This window comes from Eubalaena glacialis, chromosome 2, assembly GCF_028564815.1.
Source record: "Eubalaena glacialis isolate mEubGla1 chromosome 2, mEubGla1.1.hap2.+ XY, whole genome shotgun sequence".
NCBI lineage: Eukaryota > Metazoa > Chordata > Mammalia > Artiodactyla > Balaenidae > Eubalaena > Eubalaena glacialis.
This window is the reverse complement of record NC_083717.1, coordinates 11,149,553-11,177,389: the sequence shown is the minus strand read 5'-3', so window position 1 is coordinate 11,177,389 and position 27,837 is coordinate 11,149,553. Positions and strand designations below refer to the sequence as shown.

The 27,837-nt window shown below is 38.0% G+C and overlaps 1 protein-coding gene across 1 annotated transcript in view; it reads left to right on the top strand.

Annotated features, from left to right (window-relative positions):
* GPR158 (G protein-coupled receptor 158) overlaps positions 1-27,837 on the top strand; it is a 331,787-nt gene that overhangs the window by 20,172 nt on the left and 283,778 nt on the right. The window contains exon 2 of the mRNA XM_061181580.1: positions 10,165-10,270. Within this exon, the coding sequence (XP_061037563.1) occupies positions 10,165-10,270 (106 nt within the window). The remainder of the gene's footprint in view (positions 1-10,164; positions 10,271-27,837) is intronic.

Sequence of the window (27,837 nt, the reverse complement as noted above, 5' to 3'; positions counted from 1 at the left end):
TTGAGACAGTATCTTTAAAGAGGTAATTAAGTTAAAATGAGGTCATTAAGATAGACCCTAATCCAATATGACTTGGGTCTTCATAAGAAGAAATTAGGGCACAGGAACACACAAAGGGAAGACCATGTGAAGACACAGAGAGAAGATGGCCATCTACAAGCCAAGGAGAGAGGTCTCAGAAGAAACCAACCCTACTGATGCCTTGACCTTGGACTTTTAGATTCCAGAATTATGAGAAAATACGTTTCTGTTGTTTAAACCACCCAGTCTGGGAACTTTGTTATGGCAGCCCTAGCAAACTAATATATCATTTGTTTTTCATATTTCCTTAGTCTCCTCCAATCTGTGACAGTCTCTCAGTCTTTCCTTGCCTTTAAACAATACTCTCTTATGTTATCAACTATCAGTTGGCACTTTTGAAGAGTGCCGCTAAGGTATTTTGTTGAATATCCCTCTATTTGGATTTGTCTGATGCTTTCTCATGATAAGACTGAGGTTATGGACTTTTGGGAAGAATACAATAGAGGGGAAATGCTCTTCTCATTGCATCATACCACAGAGTACATAGTATTGATATGTCTTATTACTGGTGATGTTAACCTTGGTCACTTGGTTAGTGGGGTGTTTGCCAGGTTTCTCCACTCTAAAGTTACTATTTTTCCCTTTCCGTACTTTATTCTAAGTGAATCACTAAGTTAAGCTCACACTCAAGGGAAGGTGAATTCACTTCTTCCTGGAGGGAGGGGTATCAAAGAATTTTGGACATATGTTAAAACCACTACAGTAATGAATAAATGTTTTGGGGGAGATGATTTGAGCTTATTCAAATATCCTGTTTCTTCTTAATGTTTTTCCCACTAATTTTAGGATTTATCAGCAGGTCTTGCCTGCAACAATTATTAATGTGGTATTCTAATGATGATTTTCTATTTCCCTCATTCCTTCTAAATGTATGAGTTGGAATTCTTTTGTAACAAAGAGTTCTGTCTTCTTCCTCATTTATTAACTTAATCATTTATTCATATGAGTATGGACTTATGAATATTTATTTTGGGGGTTGAATCCGATATTATCATTATTTATTTCATTGCTCAAACTACTCCAGCTTCCACAATTGGGAACTCTTTTAAGCTGGCTTGTGGGTCTTTTTGACATGCCCTTGTTCTTATTTTCTGAAAATGATGCTTTAAGTGTATCTTGCATTTTCCCTGTCCCAGCCCTAGGTTCATTCATTTCTCTAACCCTTGTTCCAGAATGTTTTTTTACTTGTAGTGTATTCACTGCCATTCAAATCTAAGTATTCATTAATTTTCTTTTTCAACCTAAGGGTTATTTAGGAATTTGTTTTAATTTTCCAAACATGTTAGATGTATTTAAGCTATCCTTTTAAGAAACTTAATTTATAATTTAATGCATTATGACTAAAGGACATAGTGTGTATGACACTGATCCTTTGGAATCTGAGGTTCCCTTTGAAATATTATCTCTGGTTTATTTTTGGTAAATATTCAGTAAATATTCTGTGCATTTTAAAACAAAAAGTGAATTATTTGTCACATGAAGACTCTATATATGCCTAAATAGCTTAAGTCTACTAATTGTACTGCTGAGATACTTGCTAATTGCTTCTTTCTGTTCAATCTATCAGTTTCTCAGAGGTATGTCAGAATTTCCAACTACAATTATATCTTTCTTATGTCAATTGTTGATAAATTTACACACATACACACAAGCACACACACATGCCCTTGGCAGCATATATGCCCTTGGTAGCCATGTCCTCTAAATCCACTGTTTCTTTTCCGCATATACAGTGTCTATATTGGTTAGATGTTCCAGTTACCTATTTCTGCATAACAAATTACTGAAAAACCTAGGGGCATAAAACAAGCATTTTTCTCACAGTTCTGTGGATCACAGATCTGGGAAGGGCTTGGCTGAGTGGTTTGTTTCTAATGTATGCAGTGTCAGCTGGCATGGCCGGGGCTGGAAGACCCACTTCTAAGGTGGCTTCTTCATTCATATATCTGGCACCTGGCCTGAGAAGTTTGGAATAGCTGGGGGATGCATGGGCACTGCTCAGTAAACTCTCTTTCCACATTTACTCCACCTGGCACCTTGCATTTACTTCCAGCAGGGTAATAGGGTAGTAGGGCTTCTTATCTGCAGAATACACTTACTCCTCTCAAGTCTCCCACCCCCAAAGTCTTATCTCACTGTGCTATTGTCTTGAAGTCAGACTTAGCCAACTGAATGAGACCCAGATGAGCATGAGTGCTATGTGTATAGTTCAAGTATAGTATCTCTCAATTGAAAGACCTGTAAAGAAACATTATCCGTCCCCTGCCCCCAGTATCCCTGAAACATCCACATGTGATAAAGAGATAGGACAATTACAATAACACTTCAGTTAAAAAAGCAGGAGAACAGGATACACATAGCAGTTACTAGTCTATGGCAATTCTGAAATTCATTTCAACACATATTGCCAATTTCCTGATTAGGACCAGTCCTGCTCCCTGGGAAAATTCTCTGAAGGTCCTGGCTTTACCCTCTGGGCTCTTGATTCTGTCCTCTGAGCTACCCTTCCTTTTCCCTAAGAAACTGACTATATTTGCAATTGAGTGGCCTTCTCAGCCTGCTTCTTACCCATAGAAGGGTGGGGGTGGGGAAAGTGTCTTTTAAAATTTTGCACTATCTCTTTTCTTTTTAATTCAAGATGACAGTGCTCTTACCTATGCTATTCATTGAAAAACGTAGGTTTCCTATGAATCTTAACTGGATTTCATTCTATTAGACAGAAGTCACGTTTACAAATCTCTTTAAGACAGGAAGTTTTTTATCTTGGGTCCTGTGGTTACTGTGCAATAAAGCCTTGAGGGGCTTCCCTGGTGGCGCAGTGGTTAAGAATCCACCTGCCAATGCAGGGCACATGGGTTCGAGCCCTGGTCTGGGAAGATCCCACATGCCGCGGAGCAACTAGGCCCGTGAGCCACAACTACTGAGCCTGCGCGTCTGGAGCCTGTGCTCCGCAACAAGAGAGGCCGCGATAGTGAGAGGCCCGCGCACCGCGATGAATAGTGGCCCCTGCACCGCGATGAAGAGTGGCCCCCACTTGCCGCAACTAGAGAAAGCCCTCGCACAGAAACGAAGACCCAACACAGCCAAAAATAAATAAATAAATAAATAAAATTTAAATAAATAAATAAATAAAGCCTTGAGAATCTTAGAATCCCCATTGTTTAACAGTGAGGGTCTATGAGGCATACCCATAAGACCATCAGAAGTCCTTTAGTCTAGCTGAGAGCCTCTATGAAACACTGCCTTAGACCTTTCTTAAGTCTTAACAAAGGATTTTCCAGACCCACCCTGACGTGCTTCTTTGCTCTGAAGCCATTTCATATTCTGAGAATCTTTTGCTAGAATAGACAGGGGATGTGCAACAGTTTTATTTCCAAATCTTGACTCTTTAATATTTCCTCTAAATTTCACCCCAAAACTAAGCAACTCCACAACAGCATTATTCACAATACCCAAAAGATGGAAGCAACTCAGTGTCTATCAACAAATGAATGAATAAACAAAATACAGTATATACATACAATGCAATATTATTCCATTAAAAAGGAAGGAAATTCTGACACATGCTACAACATGGATGAAACCTGAGGACATTATACAAAGTGAAATAAGCCAGCCACAAAAAAGACACGTATTGTATGATTCCACTCATGAGATGTCTAAAGCCGTCAAATACTTAGAGACAGAAGTTAGAATTGTGGTTCGAATATAGGGGCTGGGCAGAGGAGGGGGATGGGAAATTGTTGTTTAATGGGTATAGAGTTGTAGTTTTGCAAGATGAAAAGAAGTCTGGAGATTGACTGCATAACAATATGAAGTACTTAACACTACTAAACTGTACATTTAAAAATGGTTAAGATGGTAAATTTTGTTATATATATTTTACCACAATTAAAAAATTTAAAAAGCCAAAAACAAAACAAGACTAAGCAACTCTTTTAGTTCATGCTTTTCTCTTTGTATTCTATCACAGTCAGCTAGAAAAAGCCAGGTAGTATTCTCTGCATTTTACCTAGAAACTTCCTTAGACATATCCACCAGTTCATTGGTTTACAGGTGACAGTGTTGCCAAACTTTCCAACTATTATGTACCAAAGGTTGCTTTTTCTTCTGTCTCCAGTATCATTTCTACACTGTCCTTTAAGACTCACCAACATATTCCCACTTTTATTAACCATTTCTTTGAGGCCCTTCTAGCTTCTGCCTCTGCCTGGGCCCAAAGTCAGTGCCATACATTTTAGGCTTCTGTTATGTAAGCGACCCCCTGCTGGGCACCAGGTCCTGTTCTGGTTATCTATTGTTTGGAGGAAATGACTGATGGCAGCTGGTCTAACAGCATCTGTTTTTATCAACTCTTTATTTTGGTAGAACTTCTGCCCTGATTCCCCATCAAAATTGACTAATGGGTTGTTACTGTCAATTTCTGTAGTGATGAAGAAGGAAAATTATGGCCCAAGGTAATGTGGTGAAGAAACAAAAGGAGAATTTCAAAACGTTCCTTCAACATACCCAGTTTTTCTTTCCATTCATTCACCCATAGCAGTCCATGATAGTTTTCTGTTTCCTTGGGTTTTCGCACAGGCACGTGCTCTCTCTCTGGTCATGGTTATTTTAGCTACTATTCACCTCTCTCTAGCATCTGCAATTTTTCAAGGTTAATTTTGGGGGGTGGGTGCTGATTTAGGAGCTGAGGGAAAATATTACAAAGACATGGGCTATGGAAATTTTAGTCTGGTGGGAAAAACAGATCACTAAAAATCCAATATTATAATAAAAGGTGCTAATGATATGAAGAAGGTAAGCACAGTGTATTATGGGGAGAATAGAGAAGCAGTTTCTAAATGAGACTTGGAGTTCACAGAAGGCTTTAAAAAGGAGCCAGGTAGGAGCTATGATAGGTAAAGCACAACTGAGGCAAAGGAACTTCAGATATAAAGGTATCTATAAAAGAATGATTTTTTGAGATAGCATGAATTATTTAGGACCCCACATGTAATTCTGAATTGTCGGGAGCAAAGAATGTATGCAAGTGAGTGGGTGGAGAAGTTAGAAGTAGGAGGGGCCTGAATATAATGTTATACCAAGGAGCTTGGATTTCATTCTTCAGGAGAGTGGGAAATATTGATTTTAAGCAGGGAATTGTGAGGATCATATTTACAAGTTTCAAAGGTTAAACAGACAGCAATGTTTCATGCTTAAGTTCTACGGCCCCTTGCTTGCATGGGAATTTTCTAAAGCCCGGGAATAGGCACTAACAATGAATTTTGTGATCAATTATTTTTTGTAAAATTTGCAAAAGGAAGATATAATTGAATAGTCTCTTTTTACTATAACTTGCCTCCATTACATTTTCCCTAGGCTGTGGGCATTACTGGAAATTGGTTAAGGGGAAGTTCTCGATTATTTAGTAATATATATTAAAGTAGTCTGTAGTCACTTCTGTCTATAGCTAAGTTTTGGTATAGAAATGCCTTCTGGTAATGATCTTACTACCCAACCAGCACTTATAACACAAGCATGTAGGGCCAAAGGTCATATTGTGATAAAAATGTATATTCACAGTTTTGTATTTGTTTCTTAAAGAAGGACCTTAAACCGTATAAACGTGAGGGCCTACAAACCGAGATCTTCACCTGGAGCAATGCCAGACAGGACCAAATTAGTAAACCATTATAAAAATTTTTTAGCTCTCTGAGAGATGAAGACCTGAACCAGGCGGAAATAGCAGAAATGGAGAAGAAGGGTCACGGTGCATTGCATGCAGGGAGTAGAATCTATGGAACTTGACAATTGTTTTGATTTGGGGGGTGAGTTTCAGAACAAACAAGTTATCTACCAGGTAACTGTGAGGACGGAAGCCCATTCATGGGGAGAGAACGTCAGGGAAATTCCAAATTTAGTTGGAGGATGAATCCTGTTTGGGGCTTTTGCTGCCTTTCAGGAGTCAGAAAGAGAAGTGGAGGAAAATGCTAATCTGCGGCTCAGCTAAGCACCCAGAGGTTTGGGGGATGTTATTTGCTATATTTTCCATTCTCTGGATGCCACTTACCAGGCTCTTCTTGGCCCTCGTCTTCCGGTCCTCAAGCCACCACACGTCAGCCACTTGCGCGCCCTCAGAGTTTCCCGGCGGTGCCCGCTTACCGGATGTAGGAGAAGCACTTCCGCCCCAGAGGGGCTCGCTCAGGAGACGCAGGGCGCAGGCGCGGCGGGGGCCGGCGCAGGCGCAGCGGGGGACTCCGCAGGCCCAAGTTTTGCCGGCGCGTGTGAGTTGGCGTTTGAGTGTTTGCGTCGCTGTGGCTGAATGCTTTTCCCAAACCGAGAGAGCGTTCTCTTTCCGCTTAATGCCCCAGGCCTCCATTTCCCCACCTCCCACAGAAAGTCACGGCGCCTCCCCAAGGGCTTTGTAGGTCTCCAGGCACCGAGGCCCAGGCGCTACTGAAGAGTCAGCGCTGATTTCCCAGCTGCTAAACGCACGGCTCATTACTTTTGGTAGGTTTTTTTAAAATTTATTTATTGTATTTATTTAATTTTAGCTGTGTTGGGTCTTCGTTGCTGCGCGTGGTCTTTCTCTAGTTGCGGTGAGCGGGGGCTACTCTTCGTTGCGGTGCGTGGGCTTCTCATTGCGGTGGCCTCTCCTGTTGGGGAGCACGGACTCTAGGCACGTGGGCTTTAGTAGTTGTGGCTCGCGGGCTCTAGAGTGCAGGCTCAGTAGTTGTGGCTCACGGGCCTAGTTGCTCTGCGGCATGTGGGATCTTCCCGGACCAGGGCCCGAACCCGTGTCCCCTGCATTGGCAGGCGGATTCTTAACCACTGCACCACCAGGGAAGTCCTCCTTTGGCGGTTTTACTCTGAGCCCAGAGAGCTTCATGAGCTGAGTTGCAAGTCAGCTGTGACCTTTTGTTTCCTGTATAGGAACCTGGAAATAAGGGGGGAAATTCTCAGCCATTAAGATACCAATTTCTTTTTTTTCTTTTTTTTTAAATTGTGTTGGGTGTGATAATGGTATTGTGGTATGTAGGAGAATGACTTTTTAAAAAAAAAAAATTAATTAATTTTGGCTGTGTTGGGTCTTAGTTTCTATGCGAGAGCTTTCTCTAGTTGCGGCAAGCGGGGGCCACTCTTCATCGCGGTGCGCGGGCCTCTCACTATCGCGGCCTCTCTTGTTGCGGAGCACAGGCTCCAGACGCGCAGGCTCAGTAGTTGTGGCTCACGGGCCTAGTTGCTCCGCGGCATGTGGGATCTTCCCAGACCAGGGCTCGAACCCGTGTCCCCTGCATTGGCAGGCAGATTCTCAACCACTGCGCCACCAGGGAAGCCCAAGATACCAATTTCTTAAGCCAGGTTTCTCAGGCAAGGAACCAGAGTAATTGCATCCTCCTCGAGTCCCAAATTAACCCGTGTCCCTGAGCCAGCTCTGGAGGATTTTGAGATTTCCACTATCTTGCCCTAAAGGGTAGCAAGATAGTGGAGGAAAACTTGACCTTATTGTTACTAACGATTGTGGAACAAACAGAAATACATATTTTTATTAGTTTCCTACTTACATTCTTAATAAGCCGTTCAAGTATACCAAAATGTAGCGGACGGTGGTAGTCCAGTGCGAAACTTTATGTCACTGAGGAAGATGGCTGGTAACTTAGAGTGTGAATACGAATCTGCTGTGATTATTTATACCTTGAACCATTGACTTAGAAATCTTACTTCAGTGAGGCTTATCCTGACCACCCTTTAAAAAAAGTTTAACCTACCCTCTACTCCCAGCCATCCTTCTTAGCTCCTTGAAGGTGTTTTTTTGTTTTGTTTCTGTTTTCTCCATTGCACTTTTTAGTTTGTAATACGAAGTGTAATTTACTTATTTATTATAGCCCTGGTTTATTATTTGTCTGTCCCACACTAGAGTTAAGCTCCATGAAGGCAGGAACTGTTTTTTTCCTGCTTACTAATGTATTTCAGAGACCTAGAACAATTTTGGCTCATAGGAGGTGCTCAATAAGTAATTTATTGAATGAATGAAAAACTGAATATGTTATTTTCCAAAGACCATAAGTAGAGCCCAGAGTGAGCTTGCCTTGATTGCCATGACCTATATGGAACACAGTTTTATGGGAAGTCCTGGTTGGCGAAGACAGCAAGTCAGCCAGTGTTTATGGAATACCTGTTCTACCCCAAGTGATAACTTTCCACATTCCTCAGAATTTAGCATCCGTTCTCCGTGAAATATTCTGATACTTTTTAAGGCGTCTTAAACCTTTGGGGTTCCTTGGGCAGGACCTATGTGGTTTGTCTCCATGGCATCTCTTATCTTGATATGCACATACCAGACAATAAATATTTGTTGAAAGAGCAAAGGAGCTAACTGGGTTAAGGCATTAGGTCACTTGGGAATTCAGTTAATTATCACATGAATAGTGTTTGTTTTATGGAATTATGGTCCACAATAGTAGGATTTTGCAAACTGGGGCTATTTCTCTGAAGGATTTATAAGGTTTTTATGATAAATTTTTGGGTCTTCCTTTCAGTGATCCTCTGAAAAATGAACTTACACATATTCTGGGCTGTCTGGATAACCAAATACTGATGGGAGGTTTTGGTGTGCCTGTTTGTTTTTGTGTCTCTTTTGAGCATGTTAGCACTAGGTAACGTAGTACATACTTTGTCACAGGTTAATAAGAACAGAGGCAGCTTTAAAAAGTAAATGATTTATTCACTGTAGATGAAACCCAAATGACATTAAGCCACTCTGTCAGAAGCTTTCACAGTAGTTTAAAAGGAGAAAAGAGATGAGAAAAATGAGTCATAACATGTGGTAAAACAGGCTTGCTGAACTCGCAGTTGGTACCATATTTCTTTTCTGAGAGGTAATTTAGTTCAGCAAAACATAATCATTGGTGTTTTTAAAGTAATTTTTTAAATTTAAAAATTGTTGGCTTTACAGTTTTTCATTTGTTTTGCTATTCTGTGTGTGTGTGTTTTGTAGCTAGAAAAGCTATAATATAAGGAATTTGAGCCCACCTTTACGTTTGTACATATTTAATAATATCATAATGAAAATAGTTTAAGTTGGGGACATGGGACCTTGAAAATGTGTTTTTACATTTAGTGAGTTTTAGTGGAGTGTGTATGCTTTACTCAACCTGGTGAAAAAAAAGTCATTGTAGAACTTTGGGCTTCAGGGCCAGTCCCCAGAATATTTATTTCAAGTAAGTCCAGGTGCGATAGTTCAGTGTAGGACAGATAGGTCTGTTACTGCTGGTGCTAGGGGTGCTAGTGCTGGTGAAAAATAGAAGAGAGTGATCTTAGGAAAATATAGGGAGATTGGTTGGCAAATATGGAGGAATTTTAGGTGAAGTTGGAGCTTTCTTTGAAATTTTGTTTTTGGCTCTGAATTTGTGAGTTCTCTTTCTTAGTGACCTTTCTCAAGTGGGTAAGTGAAATGCAGTGTTTTTATTTCTAGATTTAAAAGAGTAAACACTGAACGGCACTTCTGTGGATGGTGCAAATCTGTTCGGTGTGGAACATTGGAAGACCTAAAGAACTGCTTAAAGTCATTGTGATAGAAGATGAGAGGAAAGAGATGCTTATTTTCTGATACTGTCTTCCCCTCTTAACTCATTCCCCTGCCCCCTTGCCCCAACCTTCCCATCCCAGGCCCTGCATTGGGAAATAGGAGTAGAAAGAAATAAGGGCTTTTTAAAAAAATTTACTTTAATAGAAGGGGTACTGGGAGCAGGTGTTATTTCAGAGTCGACTTTGCTACCATGTCCAGAGTAATACTGTCCGGAGTTCAGTCAATCAGCAAATATTTATTGAACACCTACTGTGTGCCAGGCATTATCCAGGGAGCTGAAACAGTGAACAATACAGAGTCCCTGCTTTTGGACTTACATAAAACTAATACTTTCTGATTCTGTTCTATTCTGTCTCTATCTACACTCGGTACACTTTAGATGAATATGAGTGGGCAATTTGAAGAATTTTAGTGCATTCTTTATGCTCATTTGGCTGATTTCTAGGGTAGAATACAGAGTTAGATATTGTAAAGGCTCAAATTAATTTGTTCTTTTTGTCTTTCTCTGTTTTAAGGGGTGTCATGAAAGTTGACATAAATCTTCAGAAGGTGGACATTGACCAATGTTCAAGTGATGGCTGGTTTTCAGGAACTCACAAATGTCACCTTAACAATTCAGAGGTAAGAACATGGAGATAAAGTTCTCTGAAATCAGAAGCTCAGAAATATAATACTTTTGAATATATTGTATTTGTGTGGGTAGGTGAATAAGAGGCATCTTACTGGGAAAAAAATCTCCTATGCAGGTCTGAATGTTGCCAAATGAACTGAAAGAGGAGTAGAAAATGAAATTTGTGCAGAATAACTGTTCATTTGGGGACTAAGAGAAGGCTGAAACTAAAATTATGTCTGAAGTTCGGCTTTAGTCAAAGACTGACCCTATTGTTCAAAATGGGCTGGAAATTAAAATAGCCCTGAAGTGAGAAACCAGTCCCAAGAGGGGTCAATCAAATTATGCACATTTTTATGGAATATGATGCTTGTTGAAACATTGATGGTATTCGTTCAGACACCCTGCCATCTGCTAGAAAAGCAATAGAGAAAGTATGGCTAGGAGATTTTGAAAAGAAGGAGAAAACTGTGCACAGGAAACTGAAACAGAAATGTGTGTATTTGGTGTGTTTTTTCCAATTTGCAGTTCCTATCCATACTTGATTTCATGGAACTCTGGTTGGTAAGGGACAGGCAGAGAGATCATACTTCTGGAAATAAGGCTGTCACTTGTCTTTTTTTTTTATTGAATGAAAGATTCTTTAAATTCTGTAGTGCTTTACAGTTTTCAAGTTTCACACAGTTGATTTCATTTAATCCCATAATAACCCTTTTTTCCCCTCTACCCCTATATTGCCCCTCTCTCCATTCCCTCTCTCCACTGGTAACCACTAGTTTGTTCTCTATGTCTGTGAGTCTGCTTCTTTTTTATTATATTCACTAGTCTGTTGTATTTTTTAGATTCCACATATAAGTGATATCCTACAGTATTTGTCTTTCCCTGCCTGACTTATTACACTTAGCATAATGCTCTCCAGGTTCAAACATGTTGCTGCAAATGGCAATATTTCATTCTTTTTATGGCTATGTAGTATTACATTGTGTGTGTGTGTGTGTGTGTGTGTATATATATGTATACACATACATACACACCACATCTTCTTTATTCATTCATCTGTTGATGGACACTTAGGTTGCTTCCATATCTTGGCAATTGTAAATAATGCTGCTATGAGCATTGGGGTGCGTGTATCTTTTCAAGTTAGTGTCATTTGTCTTTTGTAGTTTCAGAGATGACATGTGATGACATCCTCATTTCATTTTCAGTAATCTATCTCTGAGGTCCCAAAATGCTCTGAAACAAATGTACAATAAAGCTCCTGACCTTAAGTACTTGGGCTATCTCAACTTTCCATGAATTTATGAGGAAAGTCAGCTTGATTTATTTAAAATAGGGAATATTCCCATAAATGTAGTAATCTACATGTTCAATTTGAATTTTTGCCACATACTCCCGCAGCCCACCACTACCCAAGTAATCTTCCACAGTTCCCCACATCCCCCTACATTCCACGCACACCTCCACCTGCCCTCCATACTTCCCACCACAGTATCCCTCAATCCTCCCACCCTCGATGAAACCCCCCAAATCCCCCACATCCCTCTAAGCCCATGGCAAATCCCCACCATGTTTCCATGACCCCCCTCTTCCTCTGTACCCCACACATCCCCACTCCCACATCTCCATACACCTCCACGTAGCCAACCCTCTGCACAACCTTCACTTCCTTCACTCCCTGCCCCCAAATTGGGACCCAGTTATGTCAATGAAATGTTTCTGTCTTGTCAAGACACAGAGGTCAAGATCCTCTTTTCACCTCCCTTCACTGTTTGTTCCTATGGTTTTGAACTTTTCTGAGTTCCCACTTCCCTTTGGATGATTCTGGCATTTCTAAAGATATGAATTTCAGTCACTGATTTGGTAAATATCTTTAGCCTGATTATTATCTCCATGCCAATGGCATATAGCTACAAAGCTTTGTCTTTTAGCCAGAGTGGAATTTTTTCTGCCTGGGTATCATATTGTGGATATTGATCTGTATGTGCTCATTTCTGTATAGCCTTGTTTCAGTGGTGCTCCTGGGTGGTTCAATAAACAGTCTGTCTAGAAACAAGGAGATATTTTTTTATCAGTCTGTTACAGTTGCTGCTTGCCTCTAATTATCTTGTTGTAGTTTTTTTTCCGTATAGCACATCTGTGTATTTGACTAGATGGTCTTATTGGGTGGCCTTTTGGAAGACTGATTTATTTTCATTGCATCAGGATTATCACTTTTCTGAGAGTTGTGTCTTTTTAAAGCTTTCAAATAAAGCTAAGTTATTTCAAGATAAAATATTATCCTCTATTCTGGTAAATAAAGATTAGGGTGAATGTGTAACTTTTGGCTGTATATATGGGAGCATTGCATTTATTCAATTCCTATAGGAAAAAAACAGAAAAACATACCCTGTAAGACAACCAACAGTTCAGTGAATCTCATTTGAAAATGTTGTACAAAGAGGTTCAATGATCAAAAAATAACAAACACTGAATCTACAAAATGCATGTTTTGAAAACTCTGGATCCCTCGACCCCTTTACTTGCCCAGGTCCTAGGGTTGGGAGTCGAGATCTTGGTGTCCTAGGCTGGGCCCCTGAGGCCCTTGGTGGGTAGTCTGATTGACACAGGGCTGGCCTGGAACTTCTCTAAGGTTCTGGAGTTGGTGCTGGTCACTCTAGGTACCTGCCGCCGGTCCATACCACATCCTCAGACTTGGGACCAGCAGTGGTCTTTCAGTCTTTCCCTGTAGTGATGTGAATTGGAGACTAGGAACTGGCTTCTACTGATGTTTTTACTGCTTGGGAAACAGAGAGAAAAGCTCTTGTTCAGGGCATTTTTCATCTGCACTGGCTCGCCTTTGTCCCTTGTCACAGATTTTCTGTCACAGACCCCAAGGTGTAAACCAGCTTGTTTTGGGACGTATCTACCACGATTCGTATTTGTAGGGTGTAGGGGCCTGTCTATGAAAATCCACATCGCTAGAAACAGAGACACTCATCGTGTTTACTGGGTTTTATTTTGCCAATATTTAACATTCTTCTCTTGTAAATACCACAGGGAGTTACAAATTTCAAAGTTATAATTGAGGCAAACTTTTCACTTAAAAATTTTTTTTCCACTGTGTTGGCTTTTCAGTCTCTAGGGTATCTTAAACTAGTATAGCGAGTCTGATGTTGGAAACAGATAAGTGGTATGTAACCAATGAGAGAAGCCTCAGGAGCATTTTAGAAAGGCATGGGATGGTTTGTGAGGAGAATAAATTCTCAACAAGTTTGGGTTGTTATCGAGTCTAGGAGGCCAATAAGTATTTTTTGAAGGGCATAGTAAATTGAGATCTGAGTCGACACCTTGAACTGGATTGCAGGATTATTCTGGCTGTTTTTATGACTGATTCAGATCACTGCTACCTGGACTTGATCATGTTTTCAGTATCCATTTAAATAATTCTTGACCTATTTCATATCATTGTTTGCTTTGAGTACACAAAATCTTCTCCTACAGAATAGTTTATTAAAAACATTCAAATAAATTGATATTGCTGTTTTAAAGGTTTTCTTTTGCTTTGTTTCTAATAGAAGAATTTTTTTTTTTTTAAATACATGGCTTTAAATTTATTTATTTATTTATTTAGACTGTGGTGGGTCTTCGTTTCTGTGCGAGGGCTTTCTCCAGTTGCGGCGAGCGGGGGCCACTCTTCATCGCGGTGCGCGGGCCTCTCCCGTTGCGGAGCACAGGCTCCAGACGCGCAGGCTCAGCAGTTGTGGCTCACGGGGCTAGCCGCTCCGCGGCATGTGGGATCTTCCCGGACCGGGGCACGAACCCGTGTCCCCTGCATTGGCAGGCGGACTCTTAACCACTGCGCCACCAGGGAAGCCCCTAGAAGAATTTTTAAAATCACTATTTAAGTAGGAAACATGAGGACAGTGGCCTTGAAACTTTTTGATTGTATTCTATTAGTAAAAATGCTTTAAGCATTCACCAATGGTATTTGTATATTTTTTATTCTATAAAGTATATGCATCTTTTGTTATATATTCTGTATATTATAAATCAGAAAACTTAATTTGGTTGAGATAAATATAAAATATGGTTTTAATGCAGATTATATTTTATAAAAATAAATATATCTTTAATGAGAGCAATGTAATTGACTGACTTACAGTCTTTGAAAAATTTTCAGTGACAGTGTTATGATTGATTATGCTTCGTCATTTAAAAAATATCTTAGTTTAGTCATTTGCAGAGACGTGGATGGATCTAGAGACGGTCATACAAAGTGAAGTAAGTCAGAAAGAGAAAAACAAATATCATATATATTAACGCATATATGTGGAATCTGAAATAATTGGTATAGACGATCTTTGTAAATAGATGATTTACAAAGCAGAAATAGAGACACAGACATAGAGAACAAATGTATGGATACGAAGGGGGAAAGGCGGGGGGGGGTGGGATGAATTGGGAGATTGATACTGTGTATAAAATAGATAACTAATGAGAACCTACTGTATAGCACAGGGAACGCTGCTCAATGCTCTGTGGTGACCTAAATAGGAAGGAAGTCCAAAAAAGAGGGAATATATGTATATGTATAGCTGATTCACTTTGCTGTACAGCAGAAACTAACACAACATTGTAAAGCAACTATACTGCAATAAAAACTAAAAACAAACACAAAAAATCTTAGTTTAATACTTAGTAATGCAATGATTCAGAAGTCTAAGTTCAGTTTATTTTTATAGTTTTAATGTTTGTCATAGTTGAAAATATGCCTCACAAGGATATGTCAATCCCAACTGAAGAAATAAATTGTTGGCTATATTTTCTAAATAACAGTGTTCATTTCTCAGTTCCATCTACCAATTTTGCCAAGGTTTTTTTCAGAAATACAGCTGGCAGTTTTTCATCTTACCTGAAGTCAGCTGGTCCCTACTAATTGGAAAGCTGGGCATTTTAATATTTTAAAAGAATAGGTTAAAAATCCACTCAGACTTTCATGGGGAATATTTTCAAACAGATTAGGAAATTTTATTTCCAAGTTTAAACTGTATGGCTATGTGAGTATTTATAGTTTTTGGCAACAAAACCCACATAACTCTGAAAATATTTCCCAATATCCATTTTCAAAATGCTCACTTCAAAAGGCTTTCACATGGATTATTGAAGTGTCACATTTACTTTGAAGGAAGAGCTTATATATTAAAAAAAAAAACACCTGCTACATAGACACTACTGACATCCACTTGTCATAGAGCAGGTCAGCAAATTTAGAACATTTGCCTTTTTTGTAAACAGCAATGCATAACTAATCTTCGAGTTTAGAAGCAAGTAGTTCACTCTGATAATCAGAAAATCTTTGTGTGGGAAAAGGTTTTCCAGGTCACACACCATCTTATTATGAAGAGTTGTAAATATTTTACAATTTAAAATAATATACTCTGTAAATCCATGTAGATGGTCAAATATAAAAGGTAATACATTGAAATGTAAAAGCAAATATAGGAACCAAGTAACCACTGTCAATATTTCTGTCTTAAAACTCCCAGTTTTACCTCAGGTGCCTTATCAGTATTATGGTCATATGAAATGTGGAGTGAGTGAAGGCATTAATGTCAATCCAAGTCTTAAATATTACTAAAGCTAAATTTATTTCTTATTTTTTAATTAAAAAAGTTAAATATAAATAGAACTTTTGTATTTTTTCCCCACATGTGTCCTCTGCTTTGGAGACCACTTCTTGAGGTTGTCAGATTCACTGTTCTCAACATTGCTCTTCTTTTCTCTAGAAAGGTTCTGCATTACAAATGTTATCGTTCACCTGTCTCTAGGACTGTGCTGTTCAATATGAGAACCACAGGCTACATATGGCTACTGAAATGAAAATCAATTAAAATTAAACAAAATTAAGAATTCAGGTCCTTAGCCTCATTAACCTGATTTGAAATATATAGTAGCCGCATGGAACCATTGGACACTGGACAATTAGTGGACAAGCTGGGCTCTTGAATATGGCCTAGCTTATAGTGTAGTCAAACCACACAAATTATTGAAACCTTTCAAATGCCTGAATTTCCTTATATGGGTGAATCAGTAACATTGCCTTTAAATTCACTAAGGGACATTTAAGGACAAACTTGAAATGAATTTTGGCTTACGTAATCATTCTTATGATCTACTGTGTTAACTCAATTGAAAATAAGTAATGATAAACCTGCAAACTATTTTTAATGCCATTATTTACACTGAAAACTGTAAAAAAATCTTCCGGTAAATGGCGAAAAGTAAATACTGGTAATCTTCTAGACATTTAAATTTCCACTGAGTTTGTAGTAAAACTTCTGTTTTCTCTCATTACCAATACAAAATGTGATTAATGTGAAATCACACTCTTCTGCTAAGATGTAGGGCAGTGATCAGGTGTTCACTGGTGCCTAGCACAGTGCCTGGTACATATATTGAATTAATGGAGGCAACCTGCTCTGTGGGTAGATGGCCTCCTTATAATAATATATAGTTATTGCTTTTGATTTCTCCCACTGGAATTGCTCAAAATAAAGTTAAACTTTTTTTTTTTTCTTCACAGCAGCCACTCAGATATTTGAAGACTGCTGTCAGCCTGCTTCTAAGTCTTTCTTTTAGGCTAAATATCTTCTGTTTCAGTCAAATATCGTTTTACTAGGTTTAACCAAAAGAGGCCATACCACTACTGGATGACTCCCCATTTGTTTTTGAACTTGTGAAGACCTAACTTGTTTGATTTTGTTACATAGTCCTTTCTAAAATTAATGGAAAACTGATTATATTTTCAGAGTTTTCGTTATGCTCCTGAAAGTTATTTGGACTAGATATTCTGGACTTGCTCCAAAACTAGAGTTAGGAAATAGTATTCCAAAGTAACTGTACTGGGGTGCCTAATAAGTCAGTTAAGGGAAAGCTGACTCTCTGTTTTTTTTTAATTTTATTTTTTTTAACATTTAATTTTATATTGGAGTATAGTTGATAAACAGTGTTGTGTTAGTTTCAGGTGTACAGCGAAGTGATTCAGTTATACATATACATGTATCTATCCTTTTTCAAATTCTTGTTCAGAGCCGGCTTTCTTGTTCAGAGAAAGATGTTTCCAGCAACAGAGCAAGGGTTCACCAGTGGCTATTGCCATCTTGTGGTTGGGGGAAAGGGAGAAAGAGAGAGGGGATTTTGCAGGGCTTATAAAAACTTCATGCAACATTGGCTATATGGTTGGAGTAGGTGCCTCTTAAGTATCTTTGCAACCCGAAGGTTTTATACTTCTAGCAAACTGTAAAGGGAACAACTGAAAGGTGTTTCCATCCAAAGGCAATGCTCTGACTATCCTTGCATTGGCAATACCTTGAATTCTCACATTGCATGTGATTGTGCCTGCAAAACTTGAGATTTTCTTATTTTGCTCTATGGTAATGATAAAGCAAACTGCTATTCATCATTGGCGCCTTCATTCAAGCTAGCTTATAGGATTTGATTTCCACTTAACTCATTAAGCACTTTGGCGATGGTTATGCACGACTAACACATTCTGACGGAAGTGAAGGAAAAGCCAAAACATGTTTAGTTGACTTTAGGTTGCGAATCTGGGATGATGTGAGCCAGAAAGGAGGCAATATAGAGGAGTATCATTATTTTTTTCTCTAATTTGCTTCTTTTGCTTATGAAGGAATCACATACTAGATACCTTAGAGTAGAAGATAAATACATTTTTTCCACTGTGACAAGGTCATGATATTCGGTATCTGCTCTTGAATAACACTCCTTTGTATACATTCCATGTCACTGGATTGTATCACCAACCTTCTTGAACTTGTTGATCTAATGTTGGGACCTTTGAAGTATTTGCATTAGAATGTACAAAGGGGGAGCACATCCTGTCTATTTAAGGTAAATAGACTCTTTCTCTAGATCTGTCTATCTCATGTCTATATCTCTATTTATCTATTTGAGACAAAAAACTATTAAATCTTGATTTATAGCTTTCTACTTTATCAACTTTATGGACTACATAAAATGTTTTTTTAAAAAAACCCTTACAAGATCTTATTCGTAAGATCTCTTACCAGTAGTGTAGGTAAAGGCACTTTTGATAATATTTGCTAGTAATTAAGTTTTCTTTAGCCCAAGCCTGAAAAGTCTATAAGACGCCAAAAGTGAAGTGTCCCTTTGATATGTTTGTTTTTCAATCTCTAAGAAAATAATTATTTCATAAAAAAAACAAGACGTATCCATTTCATACTTAATTATAGTGTGAGTTACGTATTATTGTTATTCCCATTATCTAGATGAGAAAATTAAGACTTAGAGTGGTTTAAGTAACTTGACTGAGATCATAAATCTAGTAAATAGTATTTCAGGAATTTAAACTCTAGGAAGGTACTATGGGTGACATATGATTGTTTGCAAAGAGAATCACTGACTGGTAATGGCCCATGGGCTGATACTGTTAGTCTTGTGGTTTTACCCATGCGAGTTCAGCCAAGAGGCATGCTGGAATCTTACTTAACTAATTGGTTAGGAGTATACCAATCAGGAAGAAGTGATCTAGCTCTCAGGTGGCCGAAACAAATTTCCAAGAGGGTATGGCAAGCTCACATAGAAATTTGGATTAGGATCAATATACAAGTGCTTCCACCTTACAGGTGTGTGGACGGCAGCAGCAGAAGCTTCTTGCCAGTGGTGGTACTCTTGCTTCAATGTATGGCAGTGATTTGGGATGGTAGAAATGTCCAGTTTGAAACTGAACCCAAGGGATAAGAGCCATCTCCTTAGATAGAAGTTGGTGAGGGCTGTACACATTGTCTGGGCATCAGTTAAGAGGGCAGGTGTTAAGGAAAGGGACCTATTCCTTGCAGGGGGTTAGAATACAAATCAGAATGTAGGAATAAAACTAAGGTGAATATGGAGGATTGCAACTCGTTGGGTACAGGGATGCCAAGGGGATCTACTGTGTTTATGATAATATACAAATACATTTTAGACTCTAACTATTGCTGAAGATAAACACCTAAAATACTCCCAAACTTCTCTATGATCAGGGGTTAGAATGGGGCTGAGCTTAAAGGTGGGCATATGCATATACATATGCAGCATATGCAGCTAGGCTAGGGTAGGCTGGGGCAAGGAGATTGACTTACAACAATGGATATGAACTCAAAGTACTAGATTTCTTGATCTTTTCAATGCGGTGAGAGAACATCTGATGAAATATGAAGTTAGTGAACAGATTTGGAGTATGTAGCTAAATTTATAATGGAGTCAATTGGGGAAAAAAACCTCTACCTATTAAACCATTGCTTTTGTCATTTTCAGTAGCAGAAAAATTGCTACTTGTCCAATTCTAGATATGAGAGGCAATCAGAATATACAGTGAGTGCCTGAGGGTGACTTTTTAGGGGTTAAATATAGCTTTGCATCATTAGCTTATGTGGGAAAAAAATCCCATTATGACAGCAAATCAGATCTAATCTGGCACTCCCTCTGCTACAATTATATAAAATATGGTGGAAGCTTGTCAAAGCTTTCAGTGAGAAATGAGGCTACTGATGCTTGGCAGCCCCCTTTTGAGCACAGTGAAGAATCATGTTGCTTAGCTACAGCCCTTGGCTGATTTAGAAAGCTTTAACTGACTGTATTATACAAGAGTTAAACTCTATTCCTTGATTTTTTTTTCCCCTAAGAGAAAAAACCTTATTTACCACCTTCTTATTTTTGGGGTATCTTTACCAAGTCAGTTACGTCTATTCACCCAGGACATGTTTCGATTTATCATTGTTTTTCCCTCCCCAGGGTTTATAGATTGAGAGAGAACAAGTGGGTGGTTGGTGATACAAGCAGAACATAAAGTATTGAAATAACTTAAATGCTTTTGCCGGCAAAGTAATGTGCAAGTGTCTATTTAAATTTTTTTTTTTTTCACTTGAAGTCATTGTATTTTCCCCCTCTTTCTGCTTATTCATAGTTTGAGTTGCTATTGTCTTTATAATGCACAAGAATGTATAACATTTAATTATATTTTTGTATTTCAAAATGTAAACTGACATAGGTGTATGGAAAAGTATAGGGAGCAGTGAATGAAACAGGAGTAAGTGTGTGGGCTGGAATTGGAACCAAAACACTGAAAACAGAAGGATTAAGGGGAAAAACAAAGAAGAACTGTAAATGAAGAGGTTTACAGCAATTATTGTACATGAAGTAGAAAAGTGTGTAGAGGGGGAAATGTCAGATGTGTCAGAGACCATTTCAATGGGATAAAAATACTCAAGGACTCTTTAAGTCTGGAGGAGATTCTAAAAGGCTTTTGGTTCATGCTGTCTCCAGAAGGAATATTTTTTATACTGTTCTAAATATGTAGATATCCACTTATTTTTATAGCTCTTCGGGAAGGAGAGCTGTCCCTAAGCAATGCTTTCTAACATCTTACCATAATTATTGTAATGAAGTAGAGCCATGACCTAATCTCGATTATGTAATTATTCAGTAGATTTTACTATTGACTTGTCAGTACAATCTGTTTTATACATGCAAAAACAATTTTTCCTGCTTTACAGTTCCCTGATTACCTGCAGGAAAGCCTATAGAGTTGATTCTATATTTACATTCAGAAATAGGATAATGGTTAATTGTCTCTACAGGCTTGGCTTCATCATGATTCTAATTCTGTTGAAGCCCAGATTTCATAGACTTAGAAGCTAAACCACTTCGTTTATGGGTTTTGTTTTTATGCTGGTCTGCAAATCACCTTCATTTGCCACCTTTTAAAATATGTTTGTGTAATATCATCATTTTCAAAGTGTGATCCTGGAACCCCTCAAGTGAGGACCCCTGGGGGTCCTCAAGACCCTATTAAGGAAGCCTGTGAAGTTAAACCTTTTCATAATAATTTTCGTATTAATTCAGAGACATTATTTGCCTTTTGAGCTCTAGTCTCATGGGTGTACAGAGGCTTCATAAGATCTGATATAGAAACAGGTTGAATGCAGAAAGGAATATGAGAATCTAGTTGTCTTCTAATAAGCCAGACTTTAAGGAGATTTGCAGAAATGTAAAACAATGATACTCTTCTTGCTAAGTTTTTTATTTTTGGAAAATATTGTTATTTTTCATAAATACATTATGTTAACATGTAATGAGCTTATCACTGTTTTAAAATGAATTAATAAATAATTTGGAAATTTCTCCATTTAATATTTAAGATGGTAAATAACAATGGATATAACCAACATAAATAAAAGCTCTTTGATATTCTCAATAATTTTCAAGAGTGTAAAGGGGTCCCAAGATCAAAAATTTGAGAGGTCCAATCTGGTCTGTTCCTCAGCTCCTGCATGATTCTGACCTTGACTCCACTTCCTGGTTTCTACGCTTTCTCTCCCTTACTGTGATGATTCTACTGACAGATTTCTGTATCCCACTTCTCCCCTCCATCTTCCCTCCTGATAATTTCAGCCTCAGACTCCACTGAACCTTTAGCCTAGTGTCATTAGAATTGGTGGATGACAGAAGGACAGCGATCACATTAGTTTGAATGGCAATCTGTCTAAAATAAAATTTCACGTATTAAGTTTGATATGTATTTCTAACTATAGTGACTGCATTACAGGTAAAAATCTTCATGTATTATTTCACTTATTAGTTTGAATAAAAAAGACACTTTTAGGATTTTGATTTTGATTTCATTTTTTAACAAATTTGACCAAAACGTCAAATAGTGGAATATACCGTATTTTATCCTTTGAATTTCGTGTTGAAATTTTAAATGTAAATTAAAAGTCATTTATACACTAAAGCACATAGAACTGTATAGGATTCTGCAGCCTTAAGTATGTATAAAGGCCAGTGTGTCTGTTTAGTTAGTGCCGTTTATTAATAAATGGCATATTGAAGTTATGCCTGAAAATTTTCTTCTTAAGATTGGTCTGAAATTTTACTCCTATCATGTGGTAAGCTGGTCAACAACGATTTAATTTTTGTTTTTAATTAACGAATTGCAAATTCGGTAAACATCATTTTTTTTTTCTGTTCAGTCAAGATAGTCTTTGGACCAAATGAATACCATACATGTGTAAAATTAAAAGTCAATTTAGTATTTTATTCCTTTGTTGAAGTAGAGATCCCAGAATCTTTTTTTTTAACGTGGAAGACTTCACAAAACTTTTTTTAAACATGTTAAATATTCGGTTGACAGCTATACAATGTTTTGTTACCCCTGCAACAGTGATACATATGTTGTTGAATGAGGGTGAGTGGAAATGAAATTCTGCACCTTTTTTCCTCTGTCAGGGTTGATTAGATTGTGAATTACAAAAGTGCTTGGGGAACTCTACTCAATACTCTGTAATGGCTTATATGGGAAAAGAATCTAAAAAAAAAAAAAAAGAGTGGATGTATGTATATGTATAACTGATTCACTTTGCTGTACACCTGAAACTAACACAACATTGTAAATCAACTATACTCCAATAAAAATTAAAAAAAATAAAAAAAGTTTGATAGCCAGGTCTCTCTGGTGGCAATGTGTTGAGCTTTTTCCCCTTTTCCTCACTCCCACAACCAGTCACTTGTGAGTTCTTGTCAGTTCTACCTCAATATCTCATCAATTTGTTTTCTTCCTCATTCTTTTTTTTTCTACAAAAGTCCTTATTCTTTATTTATTAATTTTCTGATATTCATGTGATATTGCTAAATTTCCAGTTGTTTTCATTGATTTATTTATTTATTTTAACATCTTTATTGGAGTATAATTGCTTTACAATGTTGTGTTAGTTTCTGCTATATAACAAAGTGAATCACCTGTAAGTTTACATATATCCGCATATCCCCTCCCTCTTGTATCTCCCTCCCACGCTCGGTATCCAACCCCTCTAGGTGGTCACAGAGCACTGACCTGATCTCCCTGTGCAATGCAGCTACTTCTCACTAGCTATCTATTTTACATTTGGTAGTGTATATATGTCAGTGCTACTCTCTCACTTCGTCCCAGCTTACCCTTCCCCCTCCCCATGTCCTCAAGTCCATTCTCTAGGTCTGCGTTTTTATTCCTGTCCTGCCCTTAGGTTCATCAGAACCATTTTTTTTTTTTTTTTTTTTAGATTCCATATATATGTGTTAGCGTACGGTATTTGTTTTTCTCTTTCTGACTTACTTCACTCTGTACGACAGACTCTAGGTCCATCCACCTCAGTACAAATAACTCAATTTCATTTCTTTTTATGGCTGAGTCATATTCCATTGTATATATGTGCCACATCTTCTTTATCCATTCATCTGTCGATGGACACTTAGGTTGCTTCCATGTCCTGGCTATTGTGAATAGTGCTGCAATGAACATTGTGGTACATGACTCTTTTTGAATTATGGCTTTCTCAGGGTATATGCCCAGTAGTGGGATTGCTGGGTCGTATGGTAGTTCTATTTTTAGTTTTTTAAGGAACCTCCACACTGTTCTCCATAGTGGCTGTATCAATTTACATTGCCACCAACAGTGCAAGAGGGTTGCCTTTTCTCCATACCCTCTTCAGCATTTGTTTGTAGATTTTTTGATGATGGCCATTCTGACCGGTGTGAGATGATACCTCATTATAGTTTAGATTTGCATTTCTCTAATGATTAGTGATGTTGAGCATCCTTTCATGTGTTTGTTGGCAATCTGTATATATTCTTTGAAGAAATGTCTATTTAGATCTTCTACCTATTTTTGGATTGGGTTGTTCTTTTGATATTGAGCTGCATGAGTTACTTGTATATTTTGGAGATTAATCCTTTGTCAGTTGCTTCGTTTTGCAAATATTTTGTCCCATTCTGAGGGTTGTCTTTTCATCTTGTTTATGGTTTCCTTTGCTGTGCAAAAGCTTTTAAGTTTCATTAGGTCCCATTTGTTTATTTTTGTTTTTATTTCCATTTCTCTAGGAGGTGGGTCAAAAAGGATCTTGCTGTGATTTATGTCATAGAGTGTTCTGCCTATGTTTTCCTCTAAGTGTTTTATAGTGTCTGGCCTTACATTTAGGTCTTTAATCCATTTTGAGTTTATTTTTGTATATGGTGTTAGGAAGTGTTCTAATTTCATTTCTTTTACATGTAGCTGTCAGGTTTCCCAGCGCCGCTTATTGAAGAGACTGTCTTTTCTCCATTGTATATTCTTGCCTCCTTTATCAAAGATAAGGTGACCATATGTATGTGGGTTTATCTCTGGGCTTTCTATCCTGTTCCATTGATCTATATTTCTGTTTTTGTGCCAGTACCATACTGTCTTGATTACTGTAGCTTTGTAGTATAGTCTGCAGTGACAGAGCCTGATTCCTCCAGCTCCGTTTTTCTTTCTCAGGATTGCTTTGGCTATTCAGGGTCTTCTGTGTTTCCATACAAATTGTGAAATTCTTTGTTCTAGTTCTGTGAAAAATGCCATTGGTAGTTTGATAGGGATTGCATTGAATCTGTAGATTGCTTTGGGTAGTAGAGTCATTTTCACAATGTTGATTCTTCCAATCCAAGAACATGTTATATCTCTCCATCTGTTGGTATCATCTTTAATTTCTTTCATCAGAGTCTTGTAGTTTTCTGCATACAGGTCTTTTGTCTCCTTAGGTAGGTTTATTCCTAGGTATTTTATTCTTTTTGTTGCAGTGGTAAATGGGAGTGTTTCCTTAATTTCTCTTTCAGATTTTTCATTGTTAGTGTATAGGAATGCAAGGGATTTCTGTGCATTAATTTTGTATCCTGCTACTTTACAAAATTCATTGATTAGCTCTAGTAGTTTTCTGGTAGCATCTTTAGGATTCTCTATGTATAGTGTCATGTCATCTGGAAACAGTGACAGCTTTACTCCTTCTTTTCCGATTTGGATTCCTTTTATTGCTTTTTCTTCTCTGATTGCTGTGGCTAAAACTTTTGAAACTATGCTGAATAACAGTGGCGAGAGTGGGCAACCTTGTCTTGTTCCTGATCTTAGAGGAAGTGGTTTCAGTTTTTCAACATTGAGAACAATGTTGGCTGTGGGTTTGTCATATATGGCCTTTATTATGTTGAGGTAGATACCCTCTATGCCCACTTTCTGGAGAGTTTTTATCAAAAATGGGTGTTGAATTTTGTCAAAAGCTTTTTCTGCATCTATTGAAATGATCATATGGTTTTTCTCCTTCAATTTGTTAATATGGTGTATCACATTGATTGATTTGCATATATTGAAGAATCCTTGCATTCCTGGGATAAACCCCACTTGAACATGGTGTATGATCCTTTTAATGTGCTGTTGGATTTTATTTGCTAGTATTTTGTTGAGGATTTTCGCATCTATATTCATCAGTGATATTGGTCTTTAGTTTTCTTTTATGTGACATCTTTGTCTGGTTTTGTTATCAGGGTGATGGTGGCCTTGTAGAATGAGTTTGGGAGTGGTCCTCCCTCTGCTATATGTTGGAAGAGTTTGAGAAGGATAGGTGTCAGCTCTTCTGAAAGTGTTCCTGTGAAGCCATCTGGTCCTGGGCTTTTGTTTGTTGGAAGATTTTTTTTTTTTTTTAAACATCTTTATTGAAGTATAATTGCTTTACAATGGTGTGTTACTTCCTGCTTTATAACAAAGTGAATCAGTTATACATATACATATGTTCCCATATCTCTTCCCTCTTGCATCTCCCTCCCTCCCACCCTCCCTATCCCATCCCTCTAGGTGGTCACAAAGCACCGAGCTGATCTCCCTGTGCTATGCGGCTGCTTCCCACTAGCTATCTATTTTACATTTGGTAGTGTATATATGTCCATGACACTCTCTCACCCTGTCACATCTCACCCCTCCCCCTCCCCATATCCTCAAGTCCATTCTCTAGTAGGTCTGTGTCTTTATTCCCGTCTTGCCACTAGGTTCTTCATGACCTTTTTTTTTTTTTTTCCCCCTAGATTCCATATATATGTGTTAGCATACTGTATTTGTTTTTCTCTTTCTGACTTACTTCACTCTGTATGACAGACTCTAACTCCATCCACCTCATTACAAATACCTCCATTTCATTTCTTTTTATGGCTGAGTAATATTCCATTGTATATATGTGCCACATCTTCTTTATCCATTCATCCGATGATGGACACCTAGGTTGCTTCCATGTCCTGGCTATTGTAAACAGAGCTGCAATGAATATTTTGGTACATGACTCTTTTTGAATTATGGTTTTTCCAGGGTATATGCCCAGTAGTGGGATTGCTGGGTCGTATGGTAGTTCTATTTGTAATTTTTTAAGGAACCTCTATACTGTTCTCCATAGTGGCTGTATCAATTTACATTGCCACCAACAGTGCAAGAGTGTTCCCTTTTCTCCACACCCTCTCCAGCATTTATTGTTTCTAGATTTTTTGATGATGGCCATTCTGACCGGTGTGAGATGATACCTCATTGTAGTTTTGATTTGCATTTCTCTAATGATTAATGATGTTGAGCATTCTTTCATGTGTCTGTTGGCAATCTGTATATCTTCTTTGGAGAAATGTCTATTTAGGTCTTCTGCCCATTTTTGGATTGGGTTGTTTGTTTTTTTGTTATTGAGCTGCATGAGCTGCTTGTAAATCTTGGAGATTAATCCTTTGTCAGTTGCTTCATTTGCAAATATTTTCTCCCATTCTGAGGGTTGTCTTTTGGTCTTGTTTATGGTTTCCTTTGCTGTGCAAAAGCTTTTAAGTTTCATTAGGTCCCATTTGTTTATTTGTGTTTTTATTTCCATTTCTCTAGGAGCTGGGTCAAAAAGGATCTTGCTGTGATTTATGTCATAGAGTGTTCTGCCTATGTTTTCCTCTAAGAGTTTGATAGTGTCTGGCCTTACACTTAGGTCTTTAATCCATTTTGAGTTTATTTTTGTGTATGGTGTCAGGGAGTGTTCTAATTTCATACTTTTACATGTACCTGTCCAATTTTCCCAGCACCAGTTATTGAAGAGGCTGTCTTTTCTCCACTGTATATGCTTGCCTCCTTTATCAAAGATAAGGTGACCATATGTGCGTGGACTTATCTCTGGGCTTTCTATCCTGTTCCATTGATCTATATTTCTGTTTTTGTGCCAGTACCAAACTGTCTTGATTACTGTAGCTTTGTAATATAGTCTGAAGTCAGGGAGCCTGATTCCTCCAGCTCCATTTTTCGTTCTCAAGATTGCTTTGGCTATGTTGGAAGATTTTTAATCACAGTTTCAATTTCAGTGCTTGTGATTGGTCTGTTTATATTTTCTGTTTTTCCTGGTTCAGTTTCGGGAGGTTGTGCTTTTCTAAGAATTTGTCCGTTTCTTCCAGGTTGTGCATTTTATTGGCATATAGTTGCTTGTAGTAGTCCCTCTTGATTCTTTGTATTACTGCAGGGTCAGTTGTTACTTCTCCTTTTTCATTTCTAATTCTGTTGATTTGAGTCTTCTCCCTTTTTTCTTGATGAGTCTGGCTAATGGTTTATCAATTTTGTTTATCTTTTCAAAGAACCAGCTTTTAGTTTTACTGATCTTTGCATTGTTTCCTACATTTCTTTTTCATTTATTTCTGATCTGATCTTTATGATTTCTTTCCTTCTGCTAACTTTGGGGTTTTTTGTTCTTCTTTCTCTAAC